Source organism: Calonectris borealis, chromosome 6, assembly GCF_964195595.1.
Source record: "Calonectris borealis chromosome 6, bCalBor7.hap1.2, whole genome shotgun sequence".
NCBI classification, from domain to species: Eukaryota; Metazoa; Chordata; class Aves; order Procellariiformes; family Procellariidae; genus Calonectris; species Calonectris borealis.
In genome coordinates, this window is record NC_134317.1 from 22,306,364 (window position 1) to 22,323,962 (window position 17,599).

At 38.7% G+C, this 17,599-nt stretch overlaps 1 protein-coding gene across 2 annotated transcripts; it reads left to right on the top strand.

Moving 5' to 3' along the window:
- The first annotated feature begins 5,150 nt into the window (after nucleotides 1-5,150).
- G6PC2 (glucose-6-phosphatase catalytic subunit 2) lies at nucleotides 5,151-17,572 on the top strand. Of its 2 annotated transcripts, XR_012674084.1 has the most exons (6): nucleotides 5,151-5,368; nucleotides 5,694-5,803; nucleotides 9,832-9,943; nucleotides 10,772-10,887; nucleotides 12,085-13,436; nucleotides 14,139-17,572. XR_012674084.1 is itself a non-coding variant. In XM_075153129.1 (5 exons), exons 1-5 carry the CDS (start codon nucleotides 5,151-5,153, stop codon nucleotides 12,594-12,596), a joined length of 1,068 nt encoding a protein of 355 aa, XP_075009230.1. In that variant the 3' UTR covers nucleotides 12,597-17,572. The 2 variants fall into 2 exon arrangements, 1 of the variants encoding a protein (XP_075009230.1); XM_075153129.1 differs by having other exon boundaries at nucleotides 12,085-17,572.
- Nucleotides 17,573-17,599: the final 27 nt, after the last annotated feature.

Sequence of the window (17,599 nt, forward strand, 5' to 3'; positions counted from 1 at the left end):
TGTAGCCCAGACACTTGTTCTGAAATGTTTTTTTGTAAATGTCTGTCATATCAAGCCACAGGGTAGTCATGGGTGGAAAAAAGTTTCGACAGCGATTTACCCTATTTCGAGCACTGAGCTTTGCTGGAGACAATGTAATTGTATCACGTACCCCTTTTCTGCATTTGTCAGCTCTTCACGGGTGTCTTTGTAACCCTAGGGTACTTGGTTAAACTTAAGGTTCTGAGATGTACAATGAGAGCAGCAGGGTGACAGTTAACCTGCAATCAAACTGAAGGGCAGGCTATGGCCAACAAAGATCTGTTGCTTTATTTTATTGCTCAAAGTCCATACTGGGCTATTCCAGTGCTGGGTTAAGAGGTAGTTGAGAGCTATAGTTCAGGGTTGGAGAGCTACTGTAGCTTAGGTGGAACTTGCTAAGGGAACACAAAATTGAAGAGCTGGTGCTAATAAACAGACTCAGCTACTTCTCTCAGCACGTTCTAACCTCACTGCGCTGTGGTTGGCATGGGGCTAGTGTCAGGGATTAGACAATGCCAATAAATAAGGCAGTGATCTTATTGGAAAGGGAACAAAAAAAATGTAGTGGAGATTGTTGCCCTTATGGGTCCAGACTCCATTTCTGCTTGCAGTTTATGGAACTTGGAGGATTTTATTCACCATTAAACTCTAGGTTGCTTGTAATTTCTAAAAAGTAGCTGTTCATTCTTAAAATTATAATAACTAGAATTCCTTAGATGTGACTTTTTCAGGAACATGCCAGAATTGTATTCCATGCATTGTTTGTATCATTTACGCTGTTACACATACAAACACACAGAAATATAAGCAAGTATTAAGGTCTGGCAGTTGTTGTTATATTGCAAACACGAGGTTTGTTAGTTTCCTGTATGTGCATAGTTAACTTTATAGCAAGGAATAATGACAGTGTAGTAACTAGGAAAAATTAGAATAATAAGGTCACAGAACCAAGAGAAAGCAACTGGTTCACGTTAGCATTTGCTAAACCTCTACCGGTCAGTCCAGCCCTAAAGAAGCCTGACCTATACGAGGGCTGCCTGGGTCCAATGAGGAATGCTTGAGGGAATGAAACAGGGAAAGAAAGAGCGAGCTTCTTGAAAGATTCTTCTTTTCCTAAATCTAAAATTAAGATGTATCTTTTCAGTGTTCAATTTGGAAAATAGTCATACCTAAGAAAATAGCTGTCAGTTGTGGTACACAGTGTCTACTTGTGAACTTACTAGATTACTAGTTAATCCTTGTAGCTGGTCCAGTGCCAATGAAAACACTGATGTGAAAATTAATGTTATTGTTCAATTAACTAAGCATAATGTACCAGAAAGTTAGGCCCAGTACATAGGCCTCCATTAACAGTGTTTTAGAAAATGTTTGCTTTGAAGGCTTTTCCTTCCCTTGCAAACATTTGCTTAACAACATCTGATATCCGTTATGTAATATTTGCTCTAATATGTAGGTGTAAAGTAGCTGTAAACATTTTATCCTCCCTTCAGTGGATCATCAACATGATTCTTGTTTCTACATTATTTCCAAGAATATATAAAGTTTTGGATAGTTTCTGGTTTTATATGTCTTAGAAAATAAAATACGTCAAGAAAATATCAATAAATTAAAAATTCTTTATATGAACAAATAGCATTTTAAAGGTTTTTGCTTTGCACTAAGAACTCATTTGATCATGTGAAGGCCAAACCTTGGTTCTATAATATCAAAACAAGACAAAGCTTTGTTTTAAAAACTTAATTGCATACCCATTCTGACCATTTTGTACAGATCACTAGTTTTCCTCACAATTCCACGTACTAAAATACAGCAAGTAGTTTTATTTCGTATATTATCTCAAGTGACCTTGAAATACTATGTGCATTAGAGAAGCATTTTGTAGTGCTTTGCATAGAAAAGGAGGGGAAAAAAGCTTATTGAGGAAGTCTTTCTCCTTTGTTAGTTTAAACGAGTTATTACAGATAGTATTTCAAGACATGTGTTGCCATCTTTGCTCTACTGGTTACTAGAGCTAGGAAAGTCTTTAGTGTCTCAGACTTTTATAGGTTGCCGAATATCACAGGCAGGACGAGCGATGACTCGCATGTCAGCTGTTGATTGCCTCTTGGATGAAGCAGGATCATGAGTGCTTCCAGGCACAATGAGAACATCACCTGAACTGCCTCGCTCACAGAAACCTGTTTACCTGTTCCAAAAACTTTCTGCTTTCTGTTTTGTAGACTCTGGATTTGGTTTTGGTTTTTTAAACTTCTTTTATAAACATGACTCTTCTGGTGTGTCTAAGAGGTGGATGTAGGAGCTTCTGAAACAGTCAGAAAGAATGTAGGAGAAAATTAAAGCTTACTTATGTTTGCTGTTAGCTGTTAGTCTTCATTATGTCTAAGGTGCTTATCTTTCTATCTATCTAAGCAGAAAGATAATTAGCAGCATATGAATCAGTAGCAAAATCTTTAAAATGAAAATTAATATCAGGAGGCCTTTAGCATTTCTACTGAAAGAGATTACTTACTGAAACATTGCCAAGACATACCTTCAAACACTATATATTAACGAAGTTTCTGGAGAACCAAAGTGTGCCTGAGTGGTCTGAAGAAGAGTTCAGCCTGAGCAGATGCAGCACTATTCCAGTGGGTAACATGGGTGGGTGTTTTTATATTTATAAATAAAACAAACATGCAAAAAGTTATTGCAGTGGTCCTGCACATCCTGCGCCAGAGAGGCAATTTTTCTGATACTATTGAATAACTATGGTGGCATTAAAGAGGGACTGGGAGGTGATCTATTGTATTACTTGGTAGACTCTCCTGAGGACATTAAATTGTATCTAGATGGAAACTTACTTATTGCAAAATATTTTTCCTAATAGAACAATAGTTATTTAGACTCAACCTCCTTACAGTTGATAGTTTTAACTAAGTACTAGAAGCAAGATGGCTGTTACTCAGCCACTGACTGACTTGACATTTACACTCATGTTTAAAGCTAATTATTCTTTATAAACTAGACTGCAAAACAGAAGAAAACCTCAGATTCTCCACATTTTTGCATACTAAACCCAGACATGTATAAAAGAGTGGGGTTTATTGCTGTTGTTATTGTAAGTCCTACTTATCTTTAAAGGAGATATACTTTTGCAGCCAAAAAAAGGACATTTTCTCTAGTAATAAGGTATAAAAAGTTATTTGAGAGCGATGTTTCTAAACAAGTAAGTTCTTGGGAAAGAACTAGGAGAGGGAAAATTAGTTCCGTCAGTTAATTTATATGACAGTTCCCTTGCTGGACACCCTGAAAAGCTGTAAGCCATACAGCTTAGCAAGAAACAAACATCCCTAAATATTTGCAGCTAAAAAGCTAAGAAATATTTATTGTTGAAATATCCTGAAATTTTGGTTTTGTAAGGGCTTTGCTTGAAATCGGGTGATATGAATTTAAGTGAATAATTCAGTCAAGAATTCAATACAAAAAAAGTAGTAGTTATTCAGAAACAGTGCATTTTTATATCTCTTTAAGGTTTTCTACATAGCTCGATGCAACTGGTAGCAATAATAGGATTTATATCTGCTAAAAGTTTATAAAAGCAGACTATTAATAGCTAAAGTAAATGTGAGTAGCTAAAGTAAATGTGAGATTGTGTCAGGAAGAGAGGTCTTCTAAGTCCATTTAATTGTCATGCCTTATTTGTTGAATCTACTTAATGTTTCCACGTGACTTCCCTGACCACACATCATAAAGCCCTGTTAAGCCGTTAAGTCGCTTCTCAGCAAAAACAGTTAAGTAGTTCATAACTTTGTCTCCATAGCTTATATAGTTTAGCTTTAAGTGCCATGGAGAAAGCAGTAGGGAAGTGCACAGTGCATATATACAGCTGCTTTTGTTTTCTGATTTTCATTGTTTCAGATACATAGATAATCTTTAATAGAAGATATGAATATGAGAGCCTGATAGAGAACTGAAGTTTTCCTCTTGCTGCTCTGATGATATCAGATGATGGTATCATCAGGCTTTTGGTATCCATTTAATCTCTTGTGGAAGAAGGTTTCTCATGTAGCCACCTCACAAATGAACATAGTCTTTTCCTATGCTACAGTTATTAGTACTAATACTGATAAATCTGATGTGCTAATCCATTATTTGCTGTATAGTCTTAAAATCCTGCTATCTGGCAGAATCTCAGTTTCCTCTTGGCTATTCGCCCTGGAGAACCCGAGTGCTTCACTTGGGAATACTTCAGGGAAATACTCATAATCATCTGTTCCCAACCTTGCTCTGGTTTGCGAAGCAGGTCTTATTTCTGCTAGGCTGGGCAGCGAGAAGGGGGCTGCAGTAGGTCAGGCTTCAGCTCCTTTTGGCAGAGGTGTGTAGGACTTGCATCGTGTAAGCAATATGCGAGAATGGCGATACTGAATGAGATGACTCAGAGACTAAGCTTCATCTGCATTGTGCCCCAGATTAACATGGCCTCTTGTATGAAGGAAACAGTTGTTTTTCAGTGCTTTGAGAATATTGCTGCTTTAAAAATGAATCTAGAGCTCAACAGCATTGTTGATGTATGGATGCTGGTTGCATTTTCAGTGACTGAAAATGTGTTGTGCAAAGTATCAGACGCAGCCTGGTAGCCAATTTCTATTTCAAAGTGAAATGTACAGCTTTAATGACAGTTCTGCAAAGACCAATTATTTGTGTATTCTTTCTATCCTTTATACAGGCAACATTTAATGAAGTATACACATTACTAATGTCCATCCTGCAGAGAAATGAACTGTGAAAAAATTCAAGCAAACATGTTCCAACTGTTCATACAAAGGATTGCGTAAGTCACGCATTGTGTTTCGACAAAACTTTCCCCACAATTTGCTGCTGCTCAGCATGTACTTCACTTAGTTTCCTCCAATTAAAATTTGCAAACAGAAAAGCTTTCCAGTGCTAACAGCCTCATGTGCTTTCCTGGAGATTTGGAGCCACGTGTTCCAGGAATGGCTGGGTACACCACGCCGATACAATATAAAGGCAACGTCAATCACCTTCTCTCACTTTTTAATAGCTCCCTTCCATGGTTCTCATCCTCTATCACTAGAACCTTAAGATTAAAGGAACTTTACTATATTTCAAGTACTGTTTAATCCATTAAGATGGATCTCCTTCATAGCAATGGCGTGCTTATCATTCAGCATTTACAGAGGGACTACAGGGCTTACCAGGATTTCCTTCATTTTATGTCACATGTTGGAGATCCCCGGAATATATTCTCAATTTATTTTCCTCTTTGGTTTCAGCTCAACCAAGTGGTTGGTACTAAAATGATATGGGTGGCAGTCATTGGTGATTGGTTCAACCTCATATTTAAATGGTAAGAAGTTGGATTTATTTTACAATTTGGTATTTTTAATGATGGTTACTATATGTGCCTCAAGTTTAGAAGACCTTCTGTGAATAATGTACTACTAGACTTTCCCCTGTAATTATAAAACAGGAATTCACAATGAAGATATTTAAGATATGTTGAAATAACATTTTGATAAGACAAGAAGAACCTGTAGAACTATTATAGAATAGTTTTGGCAGTATAGCTCTTCATATTCCTTGTAAAATTATTTATCATGCTTTGCTGAGGCCTTCTTACATAAAAATCTTTTTATTGCATTTCTGCTTCTTTTTTTTTTTTTTTTTGTCAGGATTTTATTTGGCCATCGCCCATACTGGTGGGTGCAAGAAACAATGATTTATCCCAATCAGTCAAGCCCATGCCTTGAACAGTTTCCTATAACATGTGAAACTGGACCAGGTAAGAAATGTTGGAGATTACATTGGTACATTTAATAGAGGTGGCGGCTTTTTGGGGGGAGAGGATGTGACTTATGAAGGTCTTACATGATACACAAATCTCAGAGCTCATGTTTAAAATAGCACCAAAACACAGGAAAAGAAAATGGAAGAAATAAAATGTGATAGGTATTTGATTGCTGTATCACAAGAATGTTTACTTCATTGCCTTTAAACAGTGCAAGGGAGGGGGATTTGCTTTAAAAATAACTCCTACTAGAATGAACCAGTGTATTGGAAAGGAAGTTTCACAAAACTTATGTCATAGGTTCAGAAAGAGTAATACACCTGCTTTGTGAGGTCACTTTTAGGAACAGTTGCAGTGCCAATGACATCACTTGGGGAGAGAAATTCCACGTTGTTTAAGAGTGTTCCAAAACAGAGCAGGGGGCTGTTGAGTTTGAGGGCTTGTGCAGTATTGAAAGAATTACTCAAACCACAAAAACTAGTAGGTGATTCAGTGTAAATAACGATAGTATCAACAATCGATCATGTAATGTATCACAAGTGGAAAATGAAACCACTCTTCCCAGAACGAGACACTGGCACTGAATGTGTGTGGGTGGGTGGGTGTACAAATATATGGGAAAAAAAATCTTTAAAAAAATGTACCTTTCCAATGTATTTTCATTTTTTTATATCTCAGTGTCTTCTCTGTGCAACTCAAATGCAATTACTGCTGAAGTTAAGTGAGCTTATGCAACCCTGATATGTGAAATAAGCTAAACTCGCTTGGAGCTAACTGACTGAATTTAGTTTAATTCATTGTACAAGAAAATATTGACTGTGGAAATGAAAGTACTTTGCGCCTCGTCAATGCCACTGCAAGTTTTTAAGTGGTTTGCAGAGCTGTATTTCGTTAACAATATTCTGCATTATATCCCATTGTAATTTTGAACAAGAAGCTTAAGCCCTTGTATCTGGCAGGGTTTAATAATGCCTGGTCTATATGTGATCTGCAGTCTATTTCAAGTGAACTCATTTGGGACCTAACCCAAAGTATTAAGGTCCTTCAGGTCTTTTCAAAAGGCTTCAGAACTGAGCCCATTCAGCACCATGCAATTCCAAGCCCTGGCTAAGGAATAGTCAGAGTGTTTCATTTTCCAGAGGGACCTGGACAAGCTCGAGAAGAGGGCCCTTGTGAACCTCATGAGGTTCAACAAGGCCGAGTGCAGGGTCCTGCACCTGGGTTGGGACAACCCCCAGTATCAATACAGGCTGGGGGACGAAGGGATTGAGAGCAGCCCTGCCAAGAAGGACTTGAGGGTACTGGTGGATGAAAAGTTGGACATGAGTTGACAATGTGGGCTTGCAACCCAGAAGGCCAACAGTATCCTGGGCTGCATTAAGAGAAGTGTGGCCAGCCGGTCGAGGAAGGTGATCCTGCCCCTCTACTCTGCTCTGGTGAGACCCCACCTGCAGTACTGCATCCAGCTCTGGAACCCTCAGCACAAGACAGACATGGACTTGTTGGAGTGGGTCCAGAGGAGGGCCACAAAAATGATCAGGGGGATGGAACGCCTCTCCTATGAAGAAAGGCTGAGAGAGTTGGGGTTGTTCAGCCTGGAGAAGAGAAGGCTTCGGGGAGACCTTATTTCAGCCTTTCAGTACTTAAAGGGGGCTTATAAGAAAGATGGGGACAAACTTTTTAGCAGGGCCTGTTGCAACAGGACAAGGGGGAATGGTTTTAAACTAAAAGAGGGTAGATTTAGACTAGATATAAGGAAGACATTTTTTACAATGAGGGTGGTGAAACACTGGAACAGGTTGCCCAGAGAGGTGGTAGATGCCCCATCCCTGGAAACATTCAAGTTCAGGCTGGACGGTGCTCTGAGCAACCTGATCTAGTTGAAGATGTCCCTGCCCATGGCAGGGGGGTTGGACTAGATGACCTTTAAAGGTCCCTTCCAATCCAAACTATTCTATCATTCTATGATTTTGATTCATTGAACCAGAAGGCCATTCTTCCTGTTACTTTCCTCCTGAAGTAACAGGTCATTCCTATTTCTGTCCAGTGGGTACTGCTGTCATATCGATTCCTTATTTGTACTTATAATGACCACAATGACCCAATTTTCTCCCACCTCCAGATTTGCCCTTGACCATTGACAATATCTGTGACTCACCTGTTACAGTCAGTGCAACTGTTAGGTGCACACAGTCATTGTGTGAGCTTACATGGTACTTCACACGCTTTTTAAATATGCAATTTATATGAAAAGATTAGAGAAGCAGCCACAGACGTGAGAAGGGCATATCCAAATATTGCTAGGATAGCCTGAACCCCAAACTCTGCAGCTCAGCAAAAGGGAAAGCTGAAGGAACTTTTTATATGACTACATGGCAAGCAATCTAGGACCTGAATTTGGTTTGTACTTCTGGAATGAACTGAACTAAAACTCTGCAGCTGTCTTTCTCTGTAAGGTTTTAAGAATATAAGAACATAAACCTTAAGGTGGAGTTTATGCTGTTTCTAGTAGGTAATTTGCAGATGAACTATAAAACATTTTTCCTAGATGACATTTTCCTAGATGAAACAAAGAGAAGCTTTCCCAATACAACATTATGGTTTCCTTATCAGTGGTATTTGTTCTGTTGTGAGGTTTAGAAGTGTACATCTGTTACGAAATTAACCAAAGAGTTGGTAGCGTGACTACTAAAGATACTGCCAAGCAGAATACCGAAAATGAGTGCAGGGAGCCAGAAGTCATTGTGCTTGTCCTCCCTAGACATTCCTGCTTTGGTGCTTCACTGAAATATTCTTTTGCTTTGCAAACTACTGTATAGTGCTGGGTCATAACACATTCTTCAGCCAAAATTATTTCTTCTGCCAGTGAAATAACCCTGTCCTTTTTACTTCCGTTTTAGTCTCCACAGAAAGCCAAGCTGTAGAAGTCTGGTATAGACAGATTCCAAGGATCTAATTTTCTCTCCTTCCCTATTTCAATTTGTTGAATGTAAACCTGGTGAACGGGGGAAAAGAAGTGATAGAGTAATTTTAGGAATCATTTTCCTTGCATCATGCCAGCATACTTTGTTTTTTAGTGATTTTCACAGTTGTAGGAACTTCTCTGTGGCTTCATATTGTTCCCAGTAAAATTAAAATTTGATTCATTAACTTAAAACAAATTACACGTATATTAGTATACCTGGTCTAAAAAGAAATCACTGTTGATCTCTGTGTGAGAGTGTGTTCCCTGTTAGACTACTGTGGGTACAGCAATTAGTCCAATATGTTACAGCATCATTTCGTGTGCCAGTTCCACTGATAATCTGTTTCCAAGCTAGTGGACATTGTACACCACCTTAAAATTTATAAAATATATCGAAGTAAAGCATAAAGACACAGTTCTTCCATCACACTTCAGATACATTTCTAAGGTTATTACAAAACTACCTAAAATGTGAATTACCTGGACTGTAATATTACTAATGAGACACAGATCACAATCACAATTGCTAACGCCATGGTAATTGAAGAAGCAGATAAAAGGCAATTTGGAAGGGCCATCTAAAGTTATACTGGTACTTTAATTTAGAATGTTGCAGAGAGCTAAATCTCTCTTGCTCCCCTTAATTAGCCCATTCAAAACCTATCTCATCTGATCGTCATATATAACTTCTACGTTGTATGCTACAGCCCTAGGAGAGCCCTAGATACTCTATTTTTTAAATCACAATCCAAATCTAAGTAATGGAAAAATACTGTGCTTTCCAATCAAGATACCGGCTCATACCACTATAAGATGGTTAAGCTGTTACCTACTTGATTTCAGACAGATATTCTGGATTCTGTATAGATGAGTTTTCTGAAAAATTCATATTGAGAAAATTAACTTTTGAGAAGCAGTTGACATTCTTTCAGCCTTTGTTAACCATTTTCTTTCTAAATTATTAGGTGCCTGAGTAACTGCCAGTAGACATTTTCTATACGACAAATGTTACAGTAATCATTTTTAAGCTTGAATATTTCCTTTTTGTTTTTACTAGGAAGTCCGTCTGGACATGCCATGGGATCTTCCTGCGTCTGGTATGTAATGGTCACAGCAGCACTTAGCTACACAGTTAGATGGAAAGATAAATCAGCAGTTACCCTTCACAGGTCAGTGTCTTTCCATTATTCTAACTTATACAGATATTTCTTTATATACATGTTATGTTTCCAATGGACTTATTTTGACCAAACATGCATAGTCTGTTTTGTCCCATTTGTAAAAAAAAAAACCCACCTTTACTATGATCTATTTCAGCTGAAGAAAAAGAATATTAAGAGGATTTATCCATTTGTATAGGTTGGTGTTTATTAACTTATGGTCATTGCATACAATATCTCTGAATCAGCTCCTATTAAAGGTTGTGTCACATCTTCAGTGTTGGAAATTTTGAATTCTATTAATTGTCTTCACACGTTGGATCTTTTGGTTAGTACATAAGTTTACTGCTTTGATGGTAGTCCTTACCCCATTTTAAAGCAAATGTGCATAATGTTGGCAAAGTTCAGCGTAACATGTTGCTCAGCTCTGTGGGGAAGTCTTATAATTGCTTTGATGGCTGTTCTTTCCAAGCCTGACAAGGTTGTTCCCATACTGTGTGAATTTTGTCACCAAACAATTGAACTTTTGCATTTAAGTATGACTTCATGATGAGAAATATGTTCAAGGTACTAGTGCTAATTTAACTTGACATTGATGAATTTCGTCACTAAAACCACGGTGGTGTCTTGGACCTGAAACTAGATGTGGCTGCAAGAGCAACCACTCTTGCTAATGTTTTAGTACCGACTTCCAGTTTTTAATCATCTGATTCTAAACTTCTCTACTTGTAAACCTCTGCTTGGTAAAAATATGAGCCTGACACAAAGGGGCCTGGTGTAAATTACTAGGTGAAATATCTTGTCTTAATTTTTAAGCATCTTCCTTTTCCCTCTTAGACTGACATGGTCATTCCTCTGGAGTATTTTTTGGATTATCCAGATCAGTGTGTGCATCTCAAGAGTATTCATAGCAACACATTTCCCACATCAAGTTATTCTTGGAGTATTTGCTGGTAATGCTGCTATGTTTTCTCTTCTTTTCAACATATATGCCAAATCTGAAAAAAATTAAGTATGAGAAAAGGCAAGAGGTTTTTAGTAGGGCTACTCAGCCTGCAGCTCTAGTGGTGCTCTCCACTCTCTGGAAGATGAAGGATTTGATGATAGTCTAAAGGTAAAATTTACGAGGTAGTATGTATCTGCTGTCCTTGTAATTCACAGAGGTGAATTACAACGTGCCAGTTGATGCTGACTGCATTATGTCCACACTGCCACAGAATAGCGCTATCTGGTGTATACTGGCTGCATCTGATCTTTATCTGCGCTGCCTGTGTGGAAGGGATCAGAGAGGAAGTTGCTCCTATATGGCCCTGACCTTTCCCCTCAGGAGGAAGCTATTTGGTTCTCTTCAAGTGGTGGCCAAGCACAAACTAGCATGTGTGCAGCGTGGACAAGCACGGGGCCAGAGACCTGGGGCAAAACAGAGAAAAAGGCAAATTAGCAGCGCAGACTCCCCAGGGTGATTTAAGAAGCTAAAGTACATTTTTCAGAGTTACTTAAACATGTTTCAAATTGGTATTTAGGGAGTTTGAACTACGAACAATATCTCTCTAGTATCTATCTAATTTTAAGGAGGGTGAGCAGAGCATTGAGCGGGGGCTGCCCGCTCCTGTTCTCTTTCATGGATGCAGAGCAGCCTGGGCAGCGCTGGCTAACACCTTGCAGTCCAGCTCTCCCTTTTCACAACCAGGATAAAATGAGTAAGAAAGAAGATAAGTGTGTTCTGTGTCTTTTCCTTCAACACAAAGCCTGTGTAGGAACTGGAATTGAATTGTGCATTGCTGGGGCCAGTCTTTGAGTGGAGGACTCTTGTGGAAAAGGAATGTTCTAGTTTACATCTAATATTTGATAGTTGACAACTGGGAGATGCAGTCAGGCCTAAGGCATGCCTCATATCAAAAACATGTAGCGCTTGGTATTTAATTTCTTTTTTTCCAAATTAGCAGTTTTGAGTGGGAGAAAAGGTTTTGTCATGTACTACAGAAGTCGTAAATTGTGTGTGTATATATATACATATATATATATATATAAAAAATACATAGATATATTCTTCTGTCTTCAAAAGTCAAATTCTACAGGGGCACTGTAAAAAGTGCTTCTTCAAAGTACGCGTGTGTTGTTCCCTGTAACACTGAGTTTCTAATCCGCAGGCATTCTTGTGGCAGAAGCATTTGAGCATACCCCTGCTATTGAGACAGCAAGCTTGAGAATGTACATCAAGACAAACTTGTTTCTCTTCAACTTTGCCCTTGGCTTTTATCTAGTCCTCAAGCTTCTTGATATTGACTTGCTATGGTCTGTTCCAAAGGCCAAGAAGTGGTGTGCCAACCCAGACTGGATAAACATTGACACAACTCCATTTGCTGGACTGGTGAGGAATTTAGGTGCACTCTTTGGCTTAGGTCTCGGAATTAATTCTGAAATGTTCATCACGAGCTGCAAAGGTAAAAATAGCTGTAAGATAAGTTTCCGCATATTGTGTATAGCTGCTTCTTTAGCTACACTGCAGCTGTATAATTTCATTAAGATACCTACTCATACTGAGTATTTGTTCTATGTTCTCTCTTTTTGTAAGAGTGCAGCTATGCCTCTGACTGTAGTTGCCTTGGTTCCGTACTGTGTCCACTCGTTAATGAGGACAGCTGAAAAGAAACTTAATTAGATAAAGTTTCCAAATAGTTAGCAATGTGGGGATGGATATGAACTGTTCAAGAAGCCTCCGCAAAGGCAGTTTTGCTAACTCATTTTAACCAAGGGGGATGCCACTGCATCTTTGATGTGCTCCTGGTAAGTAACCAGTACATCCAAAGTCAGTACATTCAAGAATGACTTTGGCAGCTCAGAAATATTAATTGCTGATTTTATTCCTAGAAGTATTGCAACCACACTGCAGTATGGTTAGAAATGACCCAATACTCTGGGTCATAATGAAGTTTTAAAGTATAATCAACTAGTTTTATTTAGGTGCTTAGTGGTCTTTTAATTCTGTCCATCTCCAGCTAGACGGTGCTTCAAGCCTCAGTTGTATATAGTGATACTCAATGTTTAATGTTTTTATGTATAGATATTGTGTGTTAAACTACTAGATAATGGTGTGACAGTATCACACCACCTACAACTGTACAGCTGTACCCAGGCACTGTGAAAAAGCCCAGCATAGTTATAAAAGAAGGCTTTAGATTTAACTTATTGAGCTTCCTGAGCAAAACAGCTTCTGATTAAGCAGATGAGAAAAAAAAATAAAAGTTTATTTCAATTAGACTCTGTAGAATATATTTTTGCATTACTGTGTGATTTTTGTCATTTTTACTTTTTGAAAGTGGTCACATAAATCGTGAATGATACAGACTACACCTTTGATACTGAAAATGCATAAATATGGTGTAACAAATCTTTGGGTTCTGTACATCTACACAGAGCAACAAATGAAGAAAGTTGTCAATAATGAAATTATCTCAGCCTGTCACCTCAAGAATGTTGTTCATGCTCCTGTATTGCAAAGGTAAATTAGTCTAATTCTCTCATTTCAAGAGTCACAAGCCTGAATCACTGTTTGTAGTTGTGTAAATCATGAAAATGTGATTGCAGACTAAGTCATTGCAAGTTTATATTCTTGTCAGCTTGGTTTACCTAAGCACACAAGTCACTAATATATTAAATGTATGTTTGCTATATAAAATGGATGCTCTAAAGAGGCAAAGGCAGGTGCTTTCCCTTTTTATTCATTGTTTAGCACCTACTGTTGCATATTCCCTTTCCGTGCACAATCTTTAGGCAACTGGTATTTTAACTAGTATTAAGATGGTATTTTGCTAATACCATCTCATAATACTTAGTATACAAGCAGCAAAAAGCTATAATATGGGTGATGAGGGCTGTGTGTGTATGATGTGATAGCAATAAGGCTTAGAAGATGTAAACATGATATTGCTTCTAGACTTGCAATTAGCTGTGGGATAATTGAAATGGAAAGAATCTTATTTAGTTGGCAAAACAAGGTTAATAGTTTGAGTTGGCCCTTGGGAATGAACATGATGTGAATTACAGAAGCAAATCTGAAACAGGCATCCTTATTTAAGAGCCTGCTAAGACTACCTTGACTTAAAAAAAAAATTAATCTGTTTTTAACAGTCTGAGAAATATTCTGCTTTATGCATCTCCTGATATCTTCTGTAATGATTCTCTGAACTCTTCTTCCTGGCAGCAGCTGGCCTGAAACCAGTCTTTTCAATAATTGTGACTCCTTAAGCAAAATGACTAAGCTAATGGGACTAGAAACAAATAATGAAGAACAAAGACAGCTATGACAAAGATTTCTCCCATGTTCAAGATGCTCTCTTGGTGGTTTGTTATTCCCTATCAGTGAGGTGACCTACGGAGGCATCACAAAACGCTAGAAGGTTGGTCTAGCTGTCCTTCTGTTCCTCACTCCTGACCAACAGCAGCGGATTCTTTGTGCGCAGCCGTCTGTGGCTCTTGCAGCAGTGTTCGGGCCTACTGGCAGTGTTGGCTATTTTCAGCTGGGAGTTATGGGCAGACATCACGTTTCTAAGCTCCTACACAGGAGCTTCCAGGTACTGACAAAGCATCTTGATGCCTGTGTTGGGATAGACACAACCATTAATGTAGAATGACAGCTAGCATTTCTGCAGTACTCTTCTAAGTACCGTACAGACATGTAAGAAGACGTGGGCTCTCACTCGCTTTCTTGGAGTGTCCTATTAATTCAGCCTGCAACTTCAGTGCTTCAGGGAAAGGGACAAAGACCAGCTTCCTGTCTGAACCACCTTTTATTCTTTCTGTAACTATTAAAACATTACTAAAACCCAAAATGGTGGGAAAACTGAATAAATTAAGTTAGTTTAATTTTACCAGTAACTTCAGAATTTAATGTGTTGATAAAGTAATGGCAGTAGAATAAGACACTTTCTGAGCAGCTGAGTGTGTTGGGCTATGAAGTTTTGTGCAACTGCCTGAAGAAAAGAGGGCTCCCGAAGCTTCAGAGTTAGCCTTTTCCAGAGTGGTGGAATAAACAAGTGTCAAGATATAATCTTGATATTTTGATAGAATTAGAATTGTAAATCAGGAGCCAGCCATTTAGTTGATACAGTGAAATAGACCTACATGTCCCTTAGTCAGGCTTTAGTAAATTTATCACAGTTGAAAATTACACTTAAGCCTTATTAAGTAAGATTGTGTGGCACCTTAACTAAGAGCTATCAAACTGTTAAACATTTAAACTGTAACTTCATCAGGCTTCTGCAGCTGTTTATATTGTTAATATTTGGAACAGATACCGAGCATATACACTCAATACGATGGTGGGCTGAACTACTCAACCCTTTTGAATTAAGGTTTTTCTATGTAATAAGGAGAGTGGAAAGTGCTTGACTGATCCCCTTGCTCCCACTAATGGGATCCCAGGAGAAAGTTAATCTTTTATTCTTGACTTAGAGATGCCCAAACTGGGATAATGCAATTCCAAAAGTCCTTCCATCTGTCTGCAGAAAGATTCTCACTAGCCAGGAGTTTCATGAAGTGAAAGTGTCCCTCACTCCTCATACAAACTAGCTGACACGTTGGCATTACATTCAGTTCACAACACTCACTTTTGCTAAAATGCAGCTTTTCGTCCTCCCCATTCCCTGTTCTTCCTTCCTGATGGAAGGACTCTGGCCACAGACAGGCTGTTCCTGCTCAGAGTAGTCCAGTTGGAGCAGGGGCTGTATTTGCAGGGCAGTTAGGTGCCGTCCCAATACAGTATCATGGCTATATTTATCCAGAGGAATCGGGTGGTTGGAAAACCAGATAATGCAGCTGCCATGGACTATGCAGAGGAACATACAGCAGGACACACCAAACGACACCATCAGCTACTTCTGTCAAGACTAATAACGCGGGGCTGGCTCTGAAACTTTGGGTCTCCTCAGGGGTCTCCTTTGGGTCTCCTCAGGGGTCTTGTCACCAAGCTCCAGGGCTGGGAGATCTTACCTGTGAGGCAGCTGCAGAGGAAAGGCCAGTCCATCAAGGCTTGTTGCTCATGCCCAGACACACTGTGTAGCTCCACTTGCACTTTAATCCCTTTGCAGAGGTACTGAAGGGCTTTATAATCAATGGGTTGTCAATAGCACACAGGAATAAAGTGGCAGGAGGTGGCACCCAAGAATGTGTAAGACCAATGCAACTCTTTGTGTACACTGTGAGTGCCTTCTGTTATACAGGCATACTTCCCAATACATAGCTCCCAATATTTACTAGCTGCCTAAAAACAGGATGATGTTATGATGAAGAGCAGTAGTAGTACCACCCAGCTGGGCCCATGTCGCTGTGTTCCTGCAAGGAGGTGGCAGGCTCGTCTGCAGGCAGGGGCTGGTGTAGTTGCATTGGCCTTCTCATCAGCTCCGTCCTGCACAGCAGACCCTTGTTACAGACATGATCTAAATACATAGAAATACCTGCTATCTGCTGCAAGATGCTCATGTGCTTGTCTGAAAGGTGAGAGGTGAAGTGCTAAAGCACAAGAGCCAGTAAAAAATAAAATTTATTGGTATAATTTGGGCCACAAAAGTGGTGTCCTTTAGGCAAAAGAATTATGGAATAAGTACACCTAGTAATTGTAGTTCTTAATAAAGAGTTGTTATTTTTCCGTGGCCTTAAATACTAATACATATAGGTATGTCAATAGGTTATTGATGGTCACTCTGTCAATAGTTTCAGTCCTGAGCCATCCAAACTAGTTATTGTTCTGAAACATAAAAAGCCTAAAAAGATTAAAACAGAAGGCCAATAATGCAGCTTTCTTTTTCATTTTCAGTTAAGGATTAAAATACAGACTTCCTTGGGAAAACAGCATTTCAGTGTCAGCTATGTATTTCAGAAGGGTCTGTTGAAGTTATTCTATTAATGGAGTTGTACAAAAGTTGAAATCGTCGTTTTACTGCCTGGAATTAAGGGATGTGGCCTAATAAAGTTTTCACCCTTACAGCTCTATTCAAGTTTCAGCAGTTGGTACTGTTGCATAGTTTTATAAGAAACTCCATTATGGTCTGATTTGTTATAAAGTGGGTGAACCCCTAAACCCCCAGCTGCAGATTTTAGGACATGGAGAATGAGTTTTCTATTTAATACTCTATTATTTGAAATCAAGATTTAAATTTTGAAACTGTAATTTAGACTTTTTATCATCTGCTTTGTCTGCAAAATCCCAGTCACTAAAGGAAAGAGTCCTGTTGTCCTGCAGACAATAACCAATAACATATTTCAGAGAAACATGCAGTAGACCTTATAGTAAACTGTTACAGATACAAGCTTCTGCCAGAAGAGAATTCCTGACTATTGTTATTTCTGAATGAATTGTTGCTCTATTTATCAACTCTGCTTAATACAAACAAAGAGCTAATTATGGCTATTTTTTTTCCACCTTTACTGAATGTACTTATGATTTCCGTAAAAATACTCATCATTGTCTTACCTTCTGAAAAAAAGAGAACATATTATCCATCACCGTCTCAATAGAAGTGATTTAAGTAACTGCGATGATTAACTGTAGGATTTTGCATTGATTTAACTAAAGCATTTATTCCTATTCAAAATCTATTTGACAGCTTTGATCAGAGTGATGAGTGTAGGGGAAATGATCCTCACCAGCTCCTGTTCCTCTTCTTG